The 16,614-nt window shown below is 42.0% G+C and overlaps 1 protein-coding gene across 1 annotated transcript; it reads left to right on the top strand.

The window, feature by feature from the left end:
- Positions 1-31: 31 nt before the first annotated feature.
- On the top strand, positions 32-16,614 carry ifih1 (interferon induced with helicase C domain 1). The gene is made up of 16 exons (XM_048991003.1): positions 32-935; positions 2,970-3,144; positions 3,258-3,455; positions 4,086-4,172; positions 7,324-7,550; positions 7,774-7,984; positions 9,583-9,800; positions 10,480-10,581; positions 11,050-11,173; positions 11,553-11,765; positions 11,885-12,141; positions 12,236-12,385; positions 12,818-12,979; positions 14,790-14,983; positions 15,086-15,179; positions 15,877-16,614. The coding sequence occupies exons 1-16, from the start codon at positions 495-497 to the stop codon at positions 16,063-16,065; spliced, it is 3,042 nt and encodes a 1,013-aa protein (XP_048846960.1). The 5' UTR covers positions 32-494; the 3' UTR covers positions 16,066-16,614.

The raw sequence follows: 16,614 nt of genomic DNA, 5'->3' as shown, positions 1-16,614 counted from the left end.
ATTCTCATTTGGGATTGAAAACGTCTGTATTGAGTTGTATATTAAGGTTACATTTTGCACTAGTATTGCTTAATATGACAATAGTTATGTTTGGAATAGTTCTATATAATTTTGTGTTTTTATACACTGATTTGACTACTGTATATATACTGTCATGTGACCTTCGTGCTGCGTTTTAAATAAGACTCTACTTCCTTGGATCTTCAAGGGAAACTGAAAAACATAATTTCACTTTACGTAAACTATGCGTAAGGACTAGCAAACAAACAAATAAATGGATTACATTGAATGTAAGGGAAAGCCCACGCTAATTTTATTGCTTTCTACACTTGGGTGAGGTTAGGGATCTAAAACGAAAGGAAAACCGAAACTTATATAGCCTATGATGTTGTAGGCCTGCATAGCTTATGTTTGCAGGGACATCATTTCATTTCGCGAGCAGACTTTAATGGTAATACGCATTTCTCCTATACGCAGAAAACAGCAACACGACAATGGAGAGTTCGGCGGATGAAGTATTCCTTTGGCTTATATATGACTGTTTTCGTAATAGACTTAGGTCTCTGATTCAAATCGAACCTGTTTTAGATCGTTTGACTTTCATTGAGCGTGATCAGAAAGATTTAATCTTAAATAAAGCGAAAAAGGAAAGCAACCAATTAGCAGTGGACCTTTTAATCGATACGATTCATAAAGGTCCCCGGCCACCCGGCTGGTATAGAGAACTTACTGACGCACTTAATGCTGCTGGATGCCAACATGCTGCCATGTACATGGAAACAGAAAATCTACCTAGTGCTTCGTCGGAGGCTGTAAATGATTACTGCGTTAAACTGATTGATCTCCTCGCTCCCAGTCTTCAGGAGATTAAAACACCTGACGTCTGTACAATGAGTTTTGCACAAAACATTTTGACTGAAGATGACAAGGAAATTGTAAGTGGATAAAAATTAAACCAATTAAATACATTATTTGATATTTCAACATCCGCTGAAATGTTTGTGCGTATGCCTGGTTACGATATGAAGCAGTTTAGTTTTGCTGTTGTGTTTATTCTGATATTGGGAATTGAATATGAGATGTATCAACAAACCAGTACTTGTATTTTTTACGATTATTTACCTTAGAATATAAAAACGCGGTGTGGTTGCATTGTGAGTTTAATGCATGTGCAACTATTATTAAAAATGATATTTATTTTTGCTGCTATTGTCGTTTATCTATATGTATGTAAAGTCCTATATATGTAGGTTATATATAAACACGCCCTGATTTTGACAAGTTCGACTCGTCCCTGGATCAGGAAGAAAGGGACTCGTGTTTCCCTTTTTCAGCCAATACGAGTCTTCAATGTATGACATCACCATGTTAATTAAAACCAGTATTTTCCGTTAAGGCATTAGCAAGGTACACATATAATGTAACAGTTTTATTGTGTATGTCATTGATACAAAATTTAGAAATATACTTGCCTACAAAGGCTGTATGGAGTAATATATGGGAGTGTCTTTATTTCATTATGATGATAATAACAACAAAAATAATAAGACTTAATAACCTTAAGATCACAAGCACAGAGGCTTAGCCTGCTGAACCACATACTACCCCAGGCCAGAAAGGAGGGGATGTAACATGATGCAGGGTATCTCCGCTGGGTTAACTTAAACTAAAAGTCGTGATTGTCCAATTAACGCAGCAGGGGAACTCAGGATAAGGATAAGTTTTGATAAGGATAATTCCTATTGGACAATCAAAACTTCTGGCTTATGTTAACCAACCTGGTTAACGGCACCCCTGGTGACTGAATAGCTGGAAGCCTTGAGTTTGAAAATGAGAAAAAAATGGACCAATATGTGGATGTCATACAGTGAAGACTGTGATTGGTTACAGAAGTGAAGCAAAAGATCCACCCTTGTTGACACAATGACACGTTGAACTTGGCAAAATCAAAGAAATGACTTACATTGGTCTCATTATCTAAATCCTCTTCACATGTTAACGTATATTGCATACAGTGGTTTAAAGTGGTGTTGCTAGGATCTTAAGTCATCTGGGATTTATCCCCGGTTCTCAAACTGGGACTGTATCATGAAGTTGGGGGGTGTTCCACGAAGCAGGATTTCTCCATTAGCTGGGTTAACTTAAGCTAGAAGTCATGATTGTTCAATAATAGTTTAGGTAAGGAACATTTCTATTGGACAATCCAGACTTCTAGCTTAAGTTAATACAACTGACTGAGAAATGCTGAGGGATATTCCACAAAGCAGGATTTTCCAGTTAGCTGAATATCTTAAGCCGAACGTGGTAACTGTCCAGTAGGATAACATGGAATAGCCCCCAGATTTCTCACTTAGCTGGATGAACTGCCGGATTTAAGGCAGTCTGGGCCAAATGTAAATGAACAAAGATAAAGTCCATTTAAACTGGGGTACCTTAAATCCAATAAATTATCCGGCTAAGCAAGAAATCATTCAAGGCTCCTTTGAATTAATTCGAGGTTTTAGCCCAAAATGTCCCAGCCTAGTGGCGCCTCTGGTGGTGGTTTACATGTTAACTTTTAGTGACCCCTTGATAAGGGTAGAACATAGATGGATGGATGTTTAAAGGTAATTCACAATGTTAACCAGATGGGGGCAGCCTAAGGTAAGGAAAGAGCAGCGTTAAAGTTCATGATGGAATATTATATAGGCCTACTGCAGTGGTTCTCAAAGTTGGTCCTCGGGCTCCACTGCCCTGCTTGTTTTCCTGCTATCCCTGCCCCAGCTGTCTTTCAGTTTCTGATCGACTGAACACACCTGATCCAGGTAATCAGCAGTGTGTAGGGCAGGGATAGCTGGAAAACAAGCATGGCAGTGGGGCCTGAGGACCGAGTTGAGAACCACTGGCCTACTTTATCCCATTTACTTTTAAAACAGTGATCAGTAAGCTTGCATTATGATCCAATTCCAATCTGTTGTATATTGTTCTAGGTTATGGCAGCATGTACAAACTATGGAAACAGAACAGGAGCCCGAGAACTCCTCAGAAAAATTGTGCAGAAGCCGCCTGGATGGTTTTCTACATTTTTGGATGTTTTGAGACAAACAGAGCATTTCGATTTGGTCCACGAACTCACTGGACTTGAATCCACCGAAAATCACAATGGTAAGAGTACTATTGGAATGTTGCATTGTATTAAAGGCCTTGCCTGCATTTTGGTACCCATTTTGGCATTTTTTTTATTCCTTCTTGAACACTTATTAATTTGGGCCCTCTAGATTCCGTTTGTGAGGGGAATGTCAAACCTGAGGCGATGACGCATGAGCCAGACCTTAAGAAAAATGATAACGATAATGACCAGAGTGTAAGAGAATGCACTAACAATGGAGAAGAAACTTTAAACACAAGTTTGGACAACTCCAGCTGCGACACTACACTGAATGGATCTACTGATGCCCATCCTGCGAACTCGTTAGGTAGGAATGCTTAGAAAATTATTTTTAATTGTTTTTATATATTTTTATAATTATATTACCATATTTTTTCATGATTAGCTTCATTTCAGCAGTTCATTAAAAGCAATTATTTCCTTCGAGTAAATCATATTTAAGTAAAGTTATATTTTAAACTATCAGAAGGGGGTGCTGTTGGGTCATTTGCTTCACAATTAGACGAAAATGATTTCCCCTTAGAGTTTATGAATTGTGAATATCTTCTGTAAACATTAAAAGAATTAAAAATTGAAATTCCAAACAACTGCTTAAAAAGATGAATATGTTAAAAGCATGTCGGGGTAGAAGCCAATATTCTGCAAATATGTAATATGCTAGGCTATATACTACAGATCGAATATGTACATATTTTCAATACATTTCATTTTTACGTATTGCTATATTTTTACGTATGTTTTGATATGTTTTTTTACATTTGTTACATTAAAATCAGTCAGGAAGTCGGAAGTCTAAACTTGGACTGGGTTTCGGGCACTGTGGGAAATGTATTTCAGCGATCAGTATATACCAGTTCAAGCTTGTATACAAAGTGTAATGTTGTATATGTAAAATAACCTGCAGTAAGTTAACTGTGAAATATATATTTTGCTTCAGACTCGGACCTTTATAGTTCTGGCGGTGAGTCCCTCAGTGCGTCTCCATTGGGATTGACCTTGAATGAGTCGAATCGGCGAACACCCGGTAGGCAAATGTCATTTTAACATGCAGTTTTGAATACTTTGTATGGGTGGCATGCGTGCGTTCATCCTTGGCCTCTGACTTATGGAGAAGTGGACGGCAGTAGGCTATGCTCATGCACATTCAATTCTGTCAGGCACGGAGTCTGTCGATGAACCGGCTCGTGCACTTCAGGAATGAGGAAAGGCGAAGGAGTGGATAACAATGTAAGCAAGAATATACAGATAACTAGTGCAGGGGCTTATGTGAAAGTAATGTTGCATTTATGCCTAGTCTGGATATTTAGTTATTAATTAGTATATAGTTTTCTCCCAAGTGGACCTGTTTTGTTGTAATTTTCTAAAATAATACATAAACCAAGAGTGTTTCGGTAAATGTGTGAAACGGAAATAATCATATAAACACGGGTGCAGGTTTACTAAATAATTAACCTTACTAACGACATCATAAATATAATTCTTGGGTCTAGTGAGTGAATGTAGGAAATGACCAAGCTCTCTCATCACCTGTGAACTTTTGGTCGAGGTTTGAGGCGAGTGAGTGGAAACACTCCGTAGGCGCTTGTGGGTTTGCCCTAAAGCGCTCAGACAGCAGTATTTTCCATCTGTCTCCTGAAGGTAAAAAAAAAATAAAAGTGGAGCCAGTCCCCAAAATTACAAACATATGTGGTTTAAACGAAGAAATCGGTCGGTTTGTGTATTTGCTGGGCCCGTATTTAATTTAATTTTTGCACTAGTAGGTCTGACATCTTTCATGCAAAATTACAAGAAGAAGACACTGAGAATAAGAAACTATTTTATGTAAATGGAAATAACCCTGCTTTTCTTATCATTTAACACATTTTTAGTTTCCGATATAATTACACTGTACGCCACATGCACATTTTAAACGGGATATTTCCCTGGAGCCGGAATTGTGATGACGGGAAATATCTGCAAAATTTTTATAGCGTATAACGTATGAAGCGCATGTTTACGGCTCAAGGCTTTGCTTTCAGAAATAGGGGAAAAAAACGCAAACAGCTTTAAGCAGCCATGGAAAAACATAATGCAGGAAGGATGACCGCATATCCGTAAAATATATTTGAACACGAAGAGCTCTGTGTTTTCCACAGCGTCTGTAGTTTCAGCATGACCTGGCTACAGGTTAAGGTACTCCAATAAAACACGGAATGTGTTTAAAATAACGCCCATAAGCCACTGCAAACACAGCTCAGTCACTGTCACGTCGGCCTTAGTAAGATGCACTGGATAAAACCGGTTGCCTGTCTGTTTGCCAAGGAAATCCGGCATAAGTGAGATGGGACAGTTATGCCACTACCATGTCAATATACAGCAGCCTGTTATTTGTTGAGCTTTTAAGATGTTCTGCTCGCCGGCCTTTAGTTTCACTGCACAGCATCAGCCCACCACTCAGCAGATGGTCTCCCCAGCTGACGGGAAATTTCCGATTTTGGTTGCTCGTTAATTTCGGTTTTACTGAGAATAAAAGGAAAGCACCCCCTTTCTGGTTTACAACCCAAGAAATTGCTGTAATTAGTAGTAACGTCTGTCCTCCGTAAAGTTCATTTTTATTTATTTTTTCTCTCTACAAAATATTCTCCCAGTCCTTAAGTATTGTGTTATACTCACTGTGGTCAGAGGCGATTCTAGGGACTCCATTAAAATAAAAAACTACATTGGGTCTCCCAACTCCCCCTCCGCCGGAATTGTAAAATTTATAACATTTGTTTTACTGTGAAATGTAAATTAATAATATCAACAAAGAGAACTTAATAAACACAAGAGCTTTAATTTCACTTTTGTGAAAAGCAATAAACTAGAATTGTCATTGCAATGTGCTATATAATCGGCCACCCTCAGTGCCCCCCCTCCCTCTGTTGCAGAATAAACAGGAATAACTTTGTCTTTATCCATCACACATAATTTTATTATGTGCTAGCAAGCTAAAGTGCTCACTTTTAACCTCCTGAAACTACACATTTTACGCAAGATCTCCAACTGGTACAGCAGGCAGCAGTGTGTGTGTGTGTGTGTGTGTGGATTATGTTTATGTTACCTTGTGGGGATCCCACAATGTGATAACTTATTTTGACATTGCGGATCCCCACAAAAATCTGTGAATTCAATCAAAAAACTAAAAATGCCAAAAGACTTGTGTTTAGTGTGCTTACTTATCTTTGAGGTTAGGGCTGGGAAGCGGTTAAGGTCGGCATGTTGGGATTAGAGTTTTCCCCATAGAAATGAATGGCGAGTCCCCACAAAGATACAATTACAAAGCTGAGTGTGTCTGTGTCAGTGTGTCTACATGCTTTCCTGCTCTTGTCTCTTCACGTCTCTTCGCTCATCATCATTCTCACTAGGAACACAATGGTCCCTTTCGCTTAGCAGCGTGACTGTTGTTCCACACCATCTCACTGTAGCTCTGGACCACAACCTAACTTTTGAAATCCCCCAAATATTATCTGAAAAGCCTCCCTTCTCTAATGTGTATTGTTTGCTGCTCATATACTGTAAAATGTGCAAATAATAACATACGATCAAGTATGTTTATTTCTCTTTAGCACTCATGAAAGGTTTTCAGTGTGGCGTTTTTCATAGTTTTACCATACGCCTACATAACTGTAACTACAGTGTTACCAGTAAACGTTACTCATATGGTCTTGTAACACAAAATTAGTCAATTTAAATCCCATGGCTGGGACTGGGATGGGGGCTTTGTGTTACTCGTTACCAGTGTACTTTGCTGGTGTCACTCCAGAAACTCGGCCTAAAATGGCAAGTTGTTGTGGATGAATGAGCTACATCGAAATGTAAACCTGATGAAGTGCTGAGGCTAGTATGGAGGGCGCTACACCCCAGGTAGGGCTGAGGTTTTGTGCCCCGCAGGTGTAAATTAGAGCATTTGAACTTTGAAATCCTCATAGCGGAGGTCGTTTTAACATCAAAACAAAGTTCACGGCGCAAAACTCTATTTGTGAAATCAGAGGCTGACCAGACACGACAGACACGACAGACACGACAGACACGACAGACCCGACAGACACGACAGACCCGACAGACACGACAGACCCGACAGACCCGACAGACACGACAGACCCTGGCGTATCCGGTGCAGACCACGCTCACGACTTGGCATCCTGCTCGCCTTGCAGACTGCGCCGAAAGTGGCGCCATGACTGGGGCTGGCAGGGATACCGAGATAGTCCTCCGGCCATATCAGAGGGAGGTCGCCCGCCCGGCCCTGGAGGGGAAGAACATCATCGTATGCCTCCCGACGGGAAGCGGTAAAACCAGAGTCGCCGTTTACATCACCAAGGAGCATCTGGACGGCTGCAGACAGGAGAAGCGACCAGGGAAAGTCGTCGTCCTGGTTAACAAGGTATACAGAGTCATTACCTTAAAAGGTGACCCCACCGGTCATCGTGATGCTGGAGGCAGTGTGTGTCAGTCACGTTTCTGGCTGCATCTTCCTCATGGAAAAACATATCCACCCAAAGCAAGGAAGCCAATCTGTAGAAGTATTCCTCTACGACAGGGGTGTGTAAAGTTATCCACATATTGTTGGGATGTTTGTTTGTTTAGCGCTGTTCCATCCTTAATAGGTACCCCTGGTGGAGCAGCACTACACCAAAGAGTTTGGGAAGTACCTGAAAGGCCAGTACCGCGTGGAGAAGGTCAGCGGAGATTCTCAGCTCAAAATATCCTTTCCCGAAATCGTCAAGAAGAATGACATCATAATCTGCACGGCCCAAATTCTGGAGAACTTTCTGGAAAAGGCAGAAAAGAGCAGAGATGAAGGAGTTAACCTGTCAGGTAATATACATCATCTGTAAAATGCAGTCATTCAGTTATATTACTCTGCTCTTGCCCAGATGGACATAATCAGACACAGAAGGCTGAATAAAGTCCCTTGACTAAGATGAAACAGCCCACTGCACCAGAGGACTCGGAGTTGGAATTTGGGGAATTTTATGATACTTCTCATGTAGAAATATGTTGTTTTTGAGAGAAAGAGAGAGAATCAGGCTGCAGTAATATGCTCTAGGACAAAATCGGGCTTTTACATGCACTCAGGAAATTCAGAATCTATTACAGATAATATGGTACCACTTTACAATAACTCTCCTTTTTGCCACTTGTAAATGGTAAACTTATTAATAAAAAAAAAACGGTTATAACCTGTTTAAAATTGTCTTAATAATTTACAAAGTGTTACAACCCAATTAATAACCAGATTATTAACCATTCATAAACCATTTATTTGGGTACAGTAACACCATGCATCTTGCAATGCATCGGTTTTGGTCTTTATATAATGCGGTAAAGGTAAATCTAAATTTGTAGCACTGTATTCTGAGTGCAAGAATAAGTATTTCTGTAAGGAAACTGAGAGCAGTCATGGAGCACCCTGTATATGGTGTCCTTTAATTCTGTCCCTGTTATCCATAATGTGACGTCCATGTGAAGTTGGGGAAGGCACATACACAGATGAAAGCGTAAGACAGAACTCCCCCCACACCCCCAACATTTGACGGGCTGCATTTCTGTCAAAACCCATCAGTTCTCCCAGTTGGTTGGTCGTGCTGGCAGTATCCAGCCCAGAGTGGAATTCCCATCAGCCGTAACATGTGCTGTTCGTTAAAACGCTCAGACCCCACTTCTGTTCAAGTCATCAGTGTGAGAGCAGCGCAATTCACATGGGAGACACTGTCACTGGCCAAGCAGGAGATTGAATGCTTAAGCTCTGGCTGTTTTTTCCACTCTTTGCCTCTGGGGCTGATCTTTGGAAATGTGCCGTTTGAACATTTACCAGGAAACGAAACTCGATTTGCATTCTTCCCTGCCCTTGTTTCGAGGGATGGTCTCCAGTGATTATATATATTTTAAAACTGTGCTTCAAGAACTGCTGTCAATGACATGAATCCAAATGCTACATCTGTCAAAATTTTGCAAGGCCCTGGGTAATCAAGCTTGGTACAGTTTGTTCAAAAGGCCCAGGCAGACCTCCTTTAAAAAAAAAAAAAAACTGGCATTTGTATTTTTTAAAAACCATAACTATTTATTTGGAGCCTAAACATTTTTAGAAGAACCATTGTTTAACAATCAGCTATGAGTCTATACAGTTAAGTCTGTACAGTGGGTTTGCTCTAAACTGTGAAAAACACTGAGAAAATGTTAGTATGCTCAGAAAGCATCAGATCTTCATGACAAGCCTGTCTCCTGTTCCTCCAGTGCTGGCAATGATATGGAGTTTTTCCACAGAGGTTTTACTGCCATTACTACTAATACGATGCATCTGTCCCTCCGCTACAAGTGAACTGTTATCTAACGCTACAGATTGCAGCATCTCTAAGCTACTCCCTCGGGTCTATGACCATCCAGGCACCGCTGTCTTCTTGCTGCCTTCCCAGATTTCTCCATGGCCGTGATCGACGAGTGCCACCACACGCAGAAAGGCAGCGTCTACAGCCAGATCATGTTCCGCTACCTGAAGCAGAAGATCAAGAACGAGAAGCTTGTGAAGGAGCAGAACGCCCCGATGCCCCTCCCACAGATCCTGGGGCTCACGGCCTCGCCCGGCGTGGGGGAGGCCAAAACCGTAGACAAAGCTGTGGAGCACATCCTCCAAGTGAATACTCCTTCTTCTCCCCTGCACACTCATTCCCACCCCCATCCCCCTTCAAACTCATTCCCTCCCCCATTTTCTCTCCTCAGTCTTTCACTCCCTTGCCCCCATAGCCTCATTTCCTGTCTCATTAAGTCTATACTCTGCTTACCTCCACCCAGCAAAACCCACACCCCTACTGGTTCTCCGCCTGTCTCCTGTGGTTCCCCTGAGCCATAAACCACACAGTGCCCACAATTCCCTGAAGCCAAGTGTCGAATATTGAACATCGCTTATTTAGCACATTCTTCTAAAGGATTTAAGTGCTGAGTAACTCCATACAGGCCTTGAGTCTAGTTGGTAGATTGTTCATAAAGTACAAATAACAAATAGAAGGAGACAAGAAAACAATTTAAATAAACACCCAACAAAAAGCAGTTACGCAACACTGCTTCTTGTATTAAATCTTTTTTTTCCACCCTCCTCTCCCAAGCTAATGCCAAAACAGTTTCATAACCACCCTTACTGTAAGAGAACTGGACAAACGTGGCAGCAGCTGACTAACATCTGACAGTTTCTAAGGACCAGCATGATGCCAGAAGCAGTGGATGCATAGATCTGTTGGGGAAGTAAAGATGGGGCACCATCCATGGTCCACTAGCTTAGCGCGAGAGTGTTTCTCACGCACTCCATTTCTCGACAGATATGTGCCAATTTGGACGCATTCCGAATCATGACCAGCTCCCTGGGAGAACACAGGAAGGAGCCATACAAGAGGATTGCGACCGCTGCAGAAAGGAAAGAGGTATCTACACCCACGGCAGTGTTTACATTTCGCTGGTCACTGCCGCTATCCACATCTGGCTGTATTCAAAACCTCGGAATTCACTCCCATCTTCTCAGATGTAATCTTGACATCAGGAATGTAGACTGCACCCTCCTCTAAGAAAACCTATGGGCTCTTCCCAAAAGGCCGCCTGCATCTAACTACAAGGTTCACATTAGACAACAGCTTTTATTTCCCATCATTCTTCTGTGGTACTTCTAATGCCTCTACGGTAAAAATGTAGCAGAACTGGGATGGATGGTATTTTAATAGTGTTATGTCATATTTACACCCTACTGCATCATATTTAAACCAGGATAGGAACGGTTATAAGGTCACATGGGTCTCGTATCTCAATAGCTATGTGGCCCTGTAGTTCCACACTGATAGGCGAGGTGCACTGTATGCATGTGCAGTATCTGAGAGCCCTGTCCCTGTGCATTTCAGGACCCCTTTGGTGATGTCATTAAAGGCATCATGAATGCCATCCACACACATGCCAACCTGGACCCCTCCTGTGAGCTGGGTACACAGAACTATGAGCAGTGGGTGGTCCAGAAAGAGCAGAATGGTGGGTATATAATGCAGTGAAGATCTGTGATCTGTTGTGATCTATGCAATGGCTTCATAAGTGTTCCTGTCACACTTTAAAAGGTAGGGTCATGGTTTAAAGCCCCTCCGTTCGCATGATATAAGATGGTAGCAGTATTATGGAAGTGTGTAGAAGAAGAGAGTTCTGGAGTAGTTCTCTAGTTCTTGTTTGTTTGTGTTTTTCTTGTGTGCACCTATCATATCCTGGGGGGCGTCCCATCTACCCAGTCCCCTTTGACTCTCAGATCTGTTCTCTGTCGCAAGAACAAATTTTATTCGCACAGTAGCTCGTGTTCACGCTCGCAGAGTCATTCCCGTGCTAAACCAGGCTACTGAAGATCTGTCATTCCCCCGCACAGCGGCAAAAGAGGAAAACCGGAAAGTGCGGGTTTGCGCTGCACACCTCCGGCAGTACAATGAGGCCCTCCACCAGAGCAACACCATACGGATGTCAGATGCCTGCAGCTTCCTCGAGAAGTTCTACAGTGAGGAGTCTGAGAAGAAGATGGCTCCAGAAGAGGTGCCCGTTCAGATCACAGACACGGATAGGTTCCTCTTTCAGTTGTTCAGAGGTATTCATCTAACAGCAGCACGTGTTTCCCAGTGAATCTTGGCCCTTTGTAGACATCATGAACGTGACTCATTCCCGGCTGTTTGCCCTAAATGTCGTCTTGTTTTGTGTTGTGTCAAGATAACCAGGCAAAGCTGCAAGAGCTGGCAAAGCACCCTGAGTACGAAAACAAAACTCTCGCCGAGCTGAAGACGATCATCTTGCGGGAGTTCACTGGCAGAGTAGAGGCGAGGGGCATCGTTTTCACCAAGACGCGCCTCAGCGCCATTGCCCTGAGCCAGTGGATCCAGGAGAACAGCAAGTTTGAGGAGGTCGGAGTACGAGCGAGCCACCTGATTGGAGGGGGAGACCAGAGCATCGTCAAACCAATGACTCCTGTGAGTCAAATCAGTAAAACATTCAAAAGGCAACGACGGAAGTAAACACATTATTATTTTCACTTCTTTGTCACTGTTATTCTCTATTGAACAGAAAGAGCAAAAGGAAGTTTTGGCGAAGTTCCACACAGGCGAGATCAACTTACTAATCGCTACATCCGTCGCCGAAGAGGGCTTGGACTTCCCAGAGTCTAATATTGTCATCCGTTACTGCCTGGTGACCAATGAGGGCGCTATGATTCAGGTGAGTGATCTAACACAAAGCCAATGATGTACTGCCAGAAAAAACCTTTAGGACAAGTACCTCCCATTTCAACCTTAACCAAAAACTGGAATATTTGGAAGACTGGAAACTTTATTAATCAAATCCATTCAGCATCTCATAGGGAAGATATTATTTCAAACAAAGTTCATTAAAGCTTTTTCCTGTTTCTTCAGACTTTCCATCAACACAAGACAATAGGGTTTACAGAGATCCTGTGATCATCTTCTTCTTCTTAAGTATTAGACGGTCGTACTGTATATGAAAAGCAAAATAAACAAAAATGTGAAAAAAAGCAACATTATATGATTGTCAGTTTCAGTTTTGCGACTTATCACCACAATGAATTGGGTATCATTTTGTCATTTATGAGGTTTTACATATTTTGTTTGTTGTGTTTCACATTTTCTTCAGGCCAGAGGGCGTGGAAGAGCAGAGGACAGCAGCTACACTGTAGTGCAAGTTGAAGGATCTGGGGTGGCTGAGCGGGAAACTGTGAACGAGTTTCGGGAGAATATGATGGGCAAAGCCATCGAGAAAATCCAGAAAATAGATCAAGCGGAATATGAGAGAAAGGTATGTTCTGAAACTGCACAGTATGTAAGCTGGTACTGGATCAGAAGGAGAATCAAAAGAGTTTTATTATCCTGAATGACATTGTTTCATTATATAGCCAAACGTATGTGGACACTCCCCATTAATTAGTGGAATTGCTTATTTGAGTCACACCTATGACAGACAATCTCCTGCAACAAACATTAGCAGCGGAATGGGTGGTTGTGCAAATGAGACGTTCCGCTTGGCACCATCATAGGACCCCGTCTTTCCGACAAGTCACTTCGCCGCTTTTCTGTCCTGCTAGAGCTGCTTTGGTCAACCGTAGGTGAGGTGATAGTGAAGCTCGAAACATCTGGGAGGAAGTTCAGCTGTGAAGCGTTTGGTCACATGAGCTAACATGCGAGTCAACCTGAATGGCAACAAATCCCTCCTGCAATGTTCCAAAATCTAATGGAGAGTCTTCCTAGAAGAGCAGAGGTTATTAAGAATGAACAAACTTAATATTCATACCCCTGGTTTCAGAATGAGATATTTTTGGCTATATAGTGTACATGTCAACTCAGTGACCAATTTATCTAGAACCCCTGCTTGTTGACAAGGCTGAGAGGTTCACTTACTCTGTGGTTAAGCGTGAAAATGGCTATGATGCATTATCCAAGCAATTTTGTAAATTATGTGATTGTTGGTGCCAGACGTGGTGGTTCCAGCATCTGAAAAATAACCACCCTCCAGGGATGTCTGTACAGTGCAGTTTCTAGAATTTACAGGTAATGGTGTGATGAACAAAAAACAGCAAGTCAACTACATTTCTGTGGCCAAGACCGCTATGTTAATGAGAGAGGTCTGTGCAGAAGTAGTAAGCTAATAGCAAGACTACAAGCACCAGATAATAGCTCAGGTCAACAGTGGTGTGCAGAAAGGCTTCTATGAATGCATTGGCATGGATTTGGGTCTGGACAGTAGGCACATGTCCCTACTGATATTGTGGGAGTGATAGTGTGTTTAGGGGGGGTTGGGGCTGATTTGGTCCCTGTGAGTGTTGAAATCTCACCTAAACCCTAACCTAAACCAAAACCCTAACCTTAACCCTAACCTAACCTAAACCCTAACCTCACCTAAACCCTTGCTTTTATGCACAATTCATTTATTCTTAAAGCAGTTCTGGAGGCAAAAGTAGCCACTGGGTGTATAATTATACAGCTCTGGAAGAAATTAAGAGACCACTGCACAATTTTTTGTTTCACTCATTTCTCAATTTATGGGTGTCCATCTGTGAATAATATTTTTGTTTTATATGTATTTGCAAACTGCAGCCTTCTTCTTCTCTGTTTCTCATTAATGTAGGGTTTCTTCCTGGCTTTATGGGACTTCAGTCCTGCTTCTAGGACCCTGATACGAACTGCTCTAGCAGTGCACTTCACACCTGCACTTAATGTTTCCCATTCCTTTTGAAGGTCACTTGATGTCGTCCTATGATTCGTGAGAAACTGTCGGATAAGTTAACTGTCATCTCTGTCATTAGAACGTTGCTTCAGCCCTTTGACTGGTTTTTGGTCATTGCCGATGTCTCCTGCTTCGCCTTGTCCTTGTGTACTGCCGTCTGAGAAACTTTGAGCCTGGAAGCAGTCTGCCTCACAGCGTAGCCTTCTGTCAGCAGAACCAGTGTTAAACCAGGATTTAACAATGCAGATTTTTTTTTTAAGTTGACTCTTAATTTTTTCCAGAGCTGTATATGTAAACTATGTACTCGTGCATTTATAAATTATTGTCTACACTCTCACATTTGTCTAACGATGAACAAAAATGTATTCTCCTGTTACTTGGTCAGAAAAGGGAATTTCAGCTGCAGACAATAATGGAAAAAAAAGTTCGCAAGAAAAAGAAGCAACAAAAATTAATGCAGAATCTAGATCCTGGTGAAGTGAGTTTCAGCTGTCGAAACTGCAGCAAAGCAGTGTGTTCTGGGATGGATGTTGAAATCATAGGAACCATGCACCATGTGAATGTTTCGGAAGAATTCAGGTGAGTCTCTCCAAAGCTCTGAATTGAACAAATTAAAATACAAAACACACCAGCCAGATAACCTACAGCAGTTCATAATAATTCCAAACTCTGAATTTATAGGGAATTGTTTACAGTCAGAAAAAACCCAACACTTCGGGAAAGGCAACTGGACTTTGAAGCAAACAGCGCCATCGCTTGCAAAGACTGTGGATCTGTAAGTTTCAACCTGAAGTGTTTTCTCAGAATCCACTACTGTCCTTGACTAAATCCATATATGAATAAATTTGAATTCAATTTGAGTTCAATATATAATGATGCATAAAATAATTAAACATCGACGTCACCCCAACATTATATGTATTTTGGTAAAACTGATACTGCCGGGGGCGGGTGGTGCAGTGGTTAGCACTGTTGCCTCACACCTCTGGGACCCGGGTTCGAGTCTCCGCCTGGGTCACATGTGTGCGGAGTTTGCATGTTCTCCCCATGTCGTCGTGGGGTTTCCTCCAGGTACTCCGGTTTCCCCCCACAGTCCAAAAACATGCTGAGGCTAATTGGAGTCGCTAAATTGCCTGTAGGTGTGCATGTGTGAGTAAATGGTGTGTGAGTGTGCCCTGCGATGGGCTGCCCCCCCATCCTGGGTTGTTCCCTGCCTCTTGCCCATTGCTTCCGGGATAGGCTCCGAACCCCCCCGCGACCCAGTAGGATAAACGGTTTGGAAAATGGATGGATGGATGGATGGATGGATGATACTGCCGTTGACTTTTTTAATGATTAATTAATTCATGGGGATTTCCTGAGTATTACGTTGTCCCATACAAGTCATTTTCAAAAGAGCTTCTCAGAAAGGTTACCAAACCTACCATTGTTGAAGGCCTGTAAAGATAATTGTCTTTTTTTTTCTTGCCTAGACGTGGGGCTCTATGATGCTGTACCGGGGGATCGACTGCCCTTGTCTCCACATTAAACACTTTACTGTGAAGTTTGGGGACAGCCAGAAAGTGTTCCACAACTGGAGTGAGCTGACCGTGAGGTTCACTGCGTTCAACTATGCGGCCCACGCTCACCTGGTTGCTGGAGACTCTGACTCTGACGATTAGATGCAGAGTGAAACGATAAGAGAAATGAACAGGGTGGAGTCAAGACGGGCTACATCACTTTTTTTTTTTATTTAGCTTCTTTAAGAAATGTCACTTGATGTTCCAAAGCAAATGCACAGCATCTGGATGTGTCAGGAGTGGTTGACCGCCAGCAAGCCAAAGGCTGTCAGACTGCCTCAGATCTGCTGTCAGGTTGATTTAGCATTTGCATACATGGCTTATGATGAAAATGTGTTACATTCAGAAATTTCAAGTAATGAGGACATCACCCATGTAGTCAGGGGCAGGGGAAAGGGGGTGAAAGGGCGGAGGGTTCCAAGGAACCGAGAGACTTTTGAGTACGGCTTGGAATGTGTTGGTGCAGGTTGAGACGTATTACAAGATGTTATTTCACACTTTAAAGACATTGATTATTTGATTGATGAATTATTGATTATAAATCATTGACTATGTGTTAGTTACTAAGTAAAGTGAATTAATTGGTGCTGGCCAATTAAAAAAAAACCAGTAGAGATCAATAAATATTCAATAAAGATGATTTAGTTGCAA

The sequence above is a fragment of the Brienomyrus brachyistius genome, chromosome 1, assembly GCF_023856365.1.
Source record: "Brienomyrus brachyistius isolate T26 chromosome 1, BBRACH_0.4, whole genome shotgun sequence".
Classification (NCBI taxonomy): domain Eukaryota; kingdom Metazoa; phylum Chordata; class Actinopteri; order Osteoglossiformes; family Mormyridae; genus Brienomyrus; species Brienomyrus brachyistius.
The sequence above is the reverse complement of the archived record's forward strand: the minus strand, read 5'-3'. Positions and strand labels throughout refer to the sequence as shown.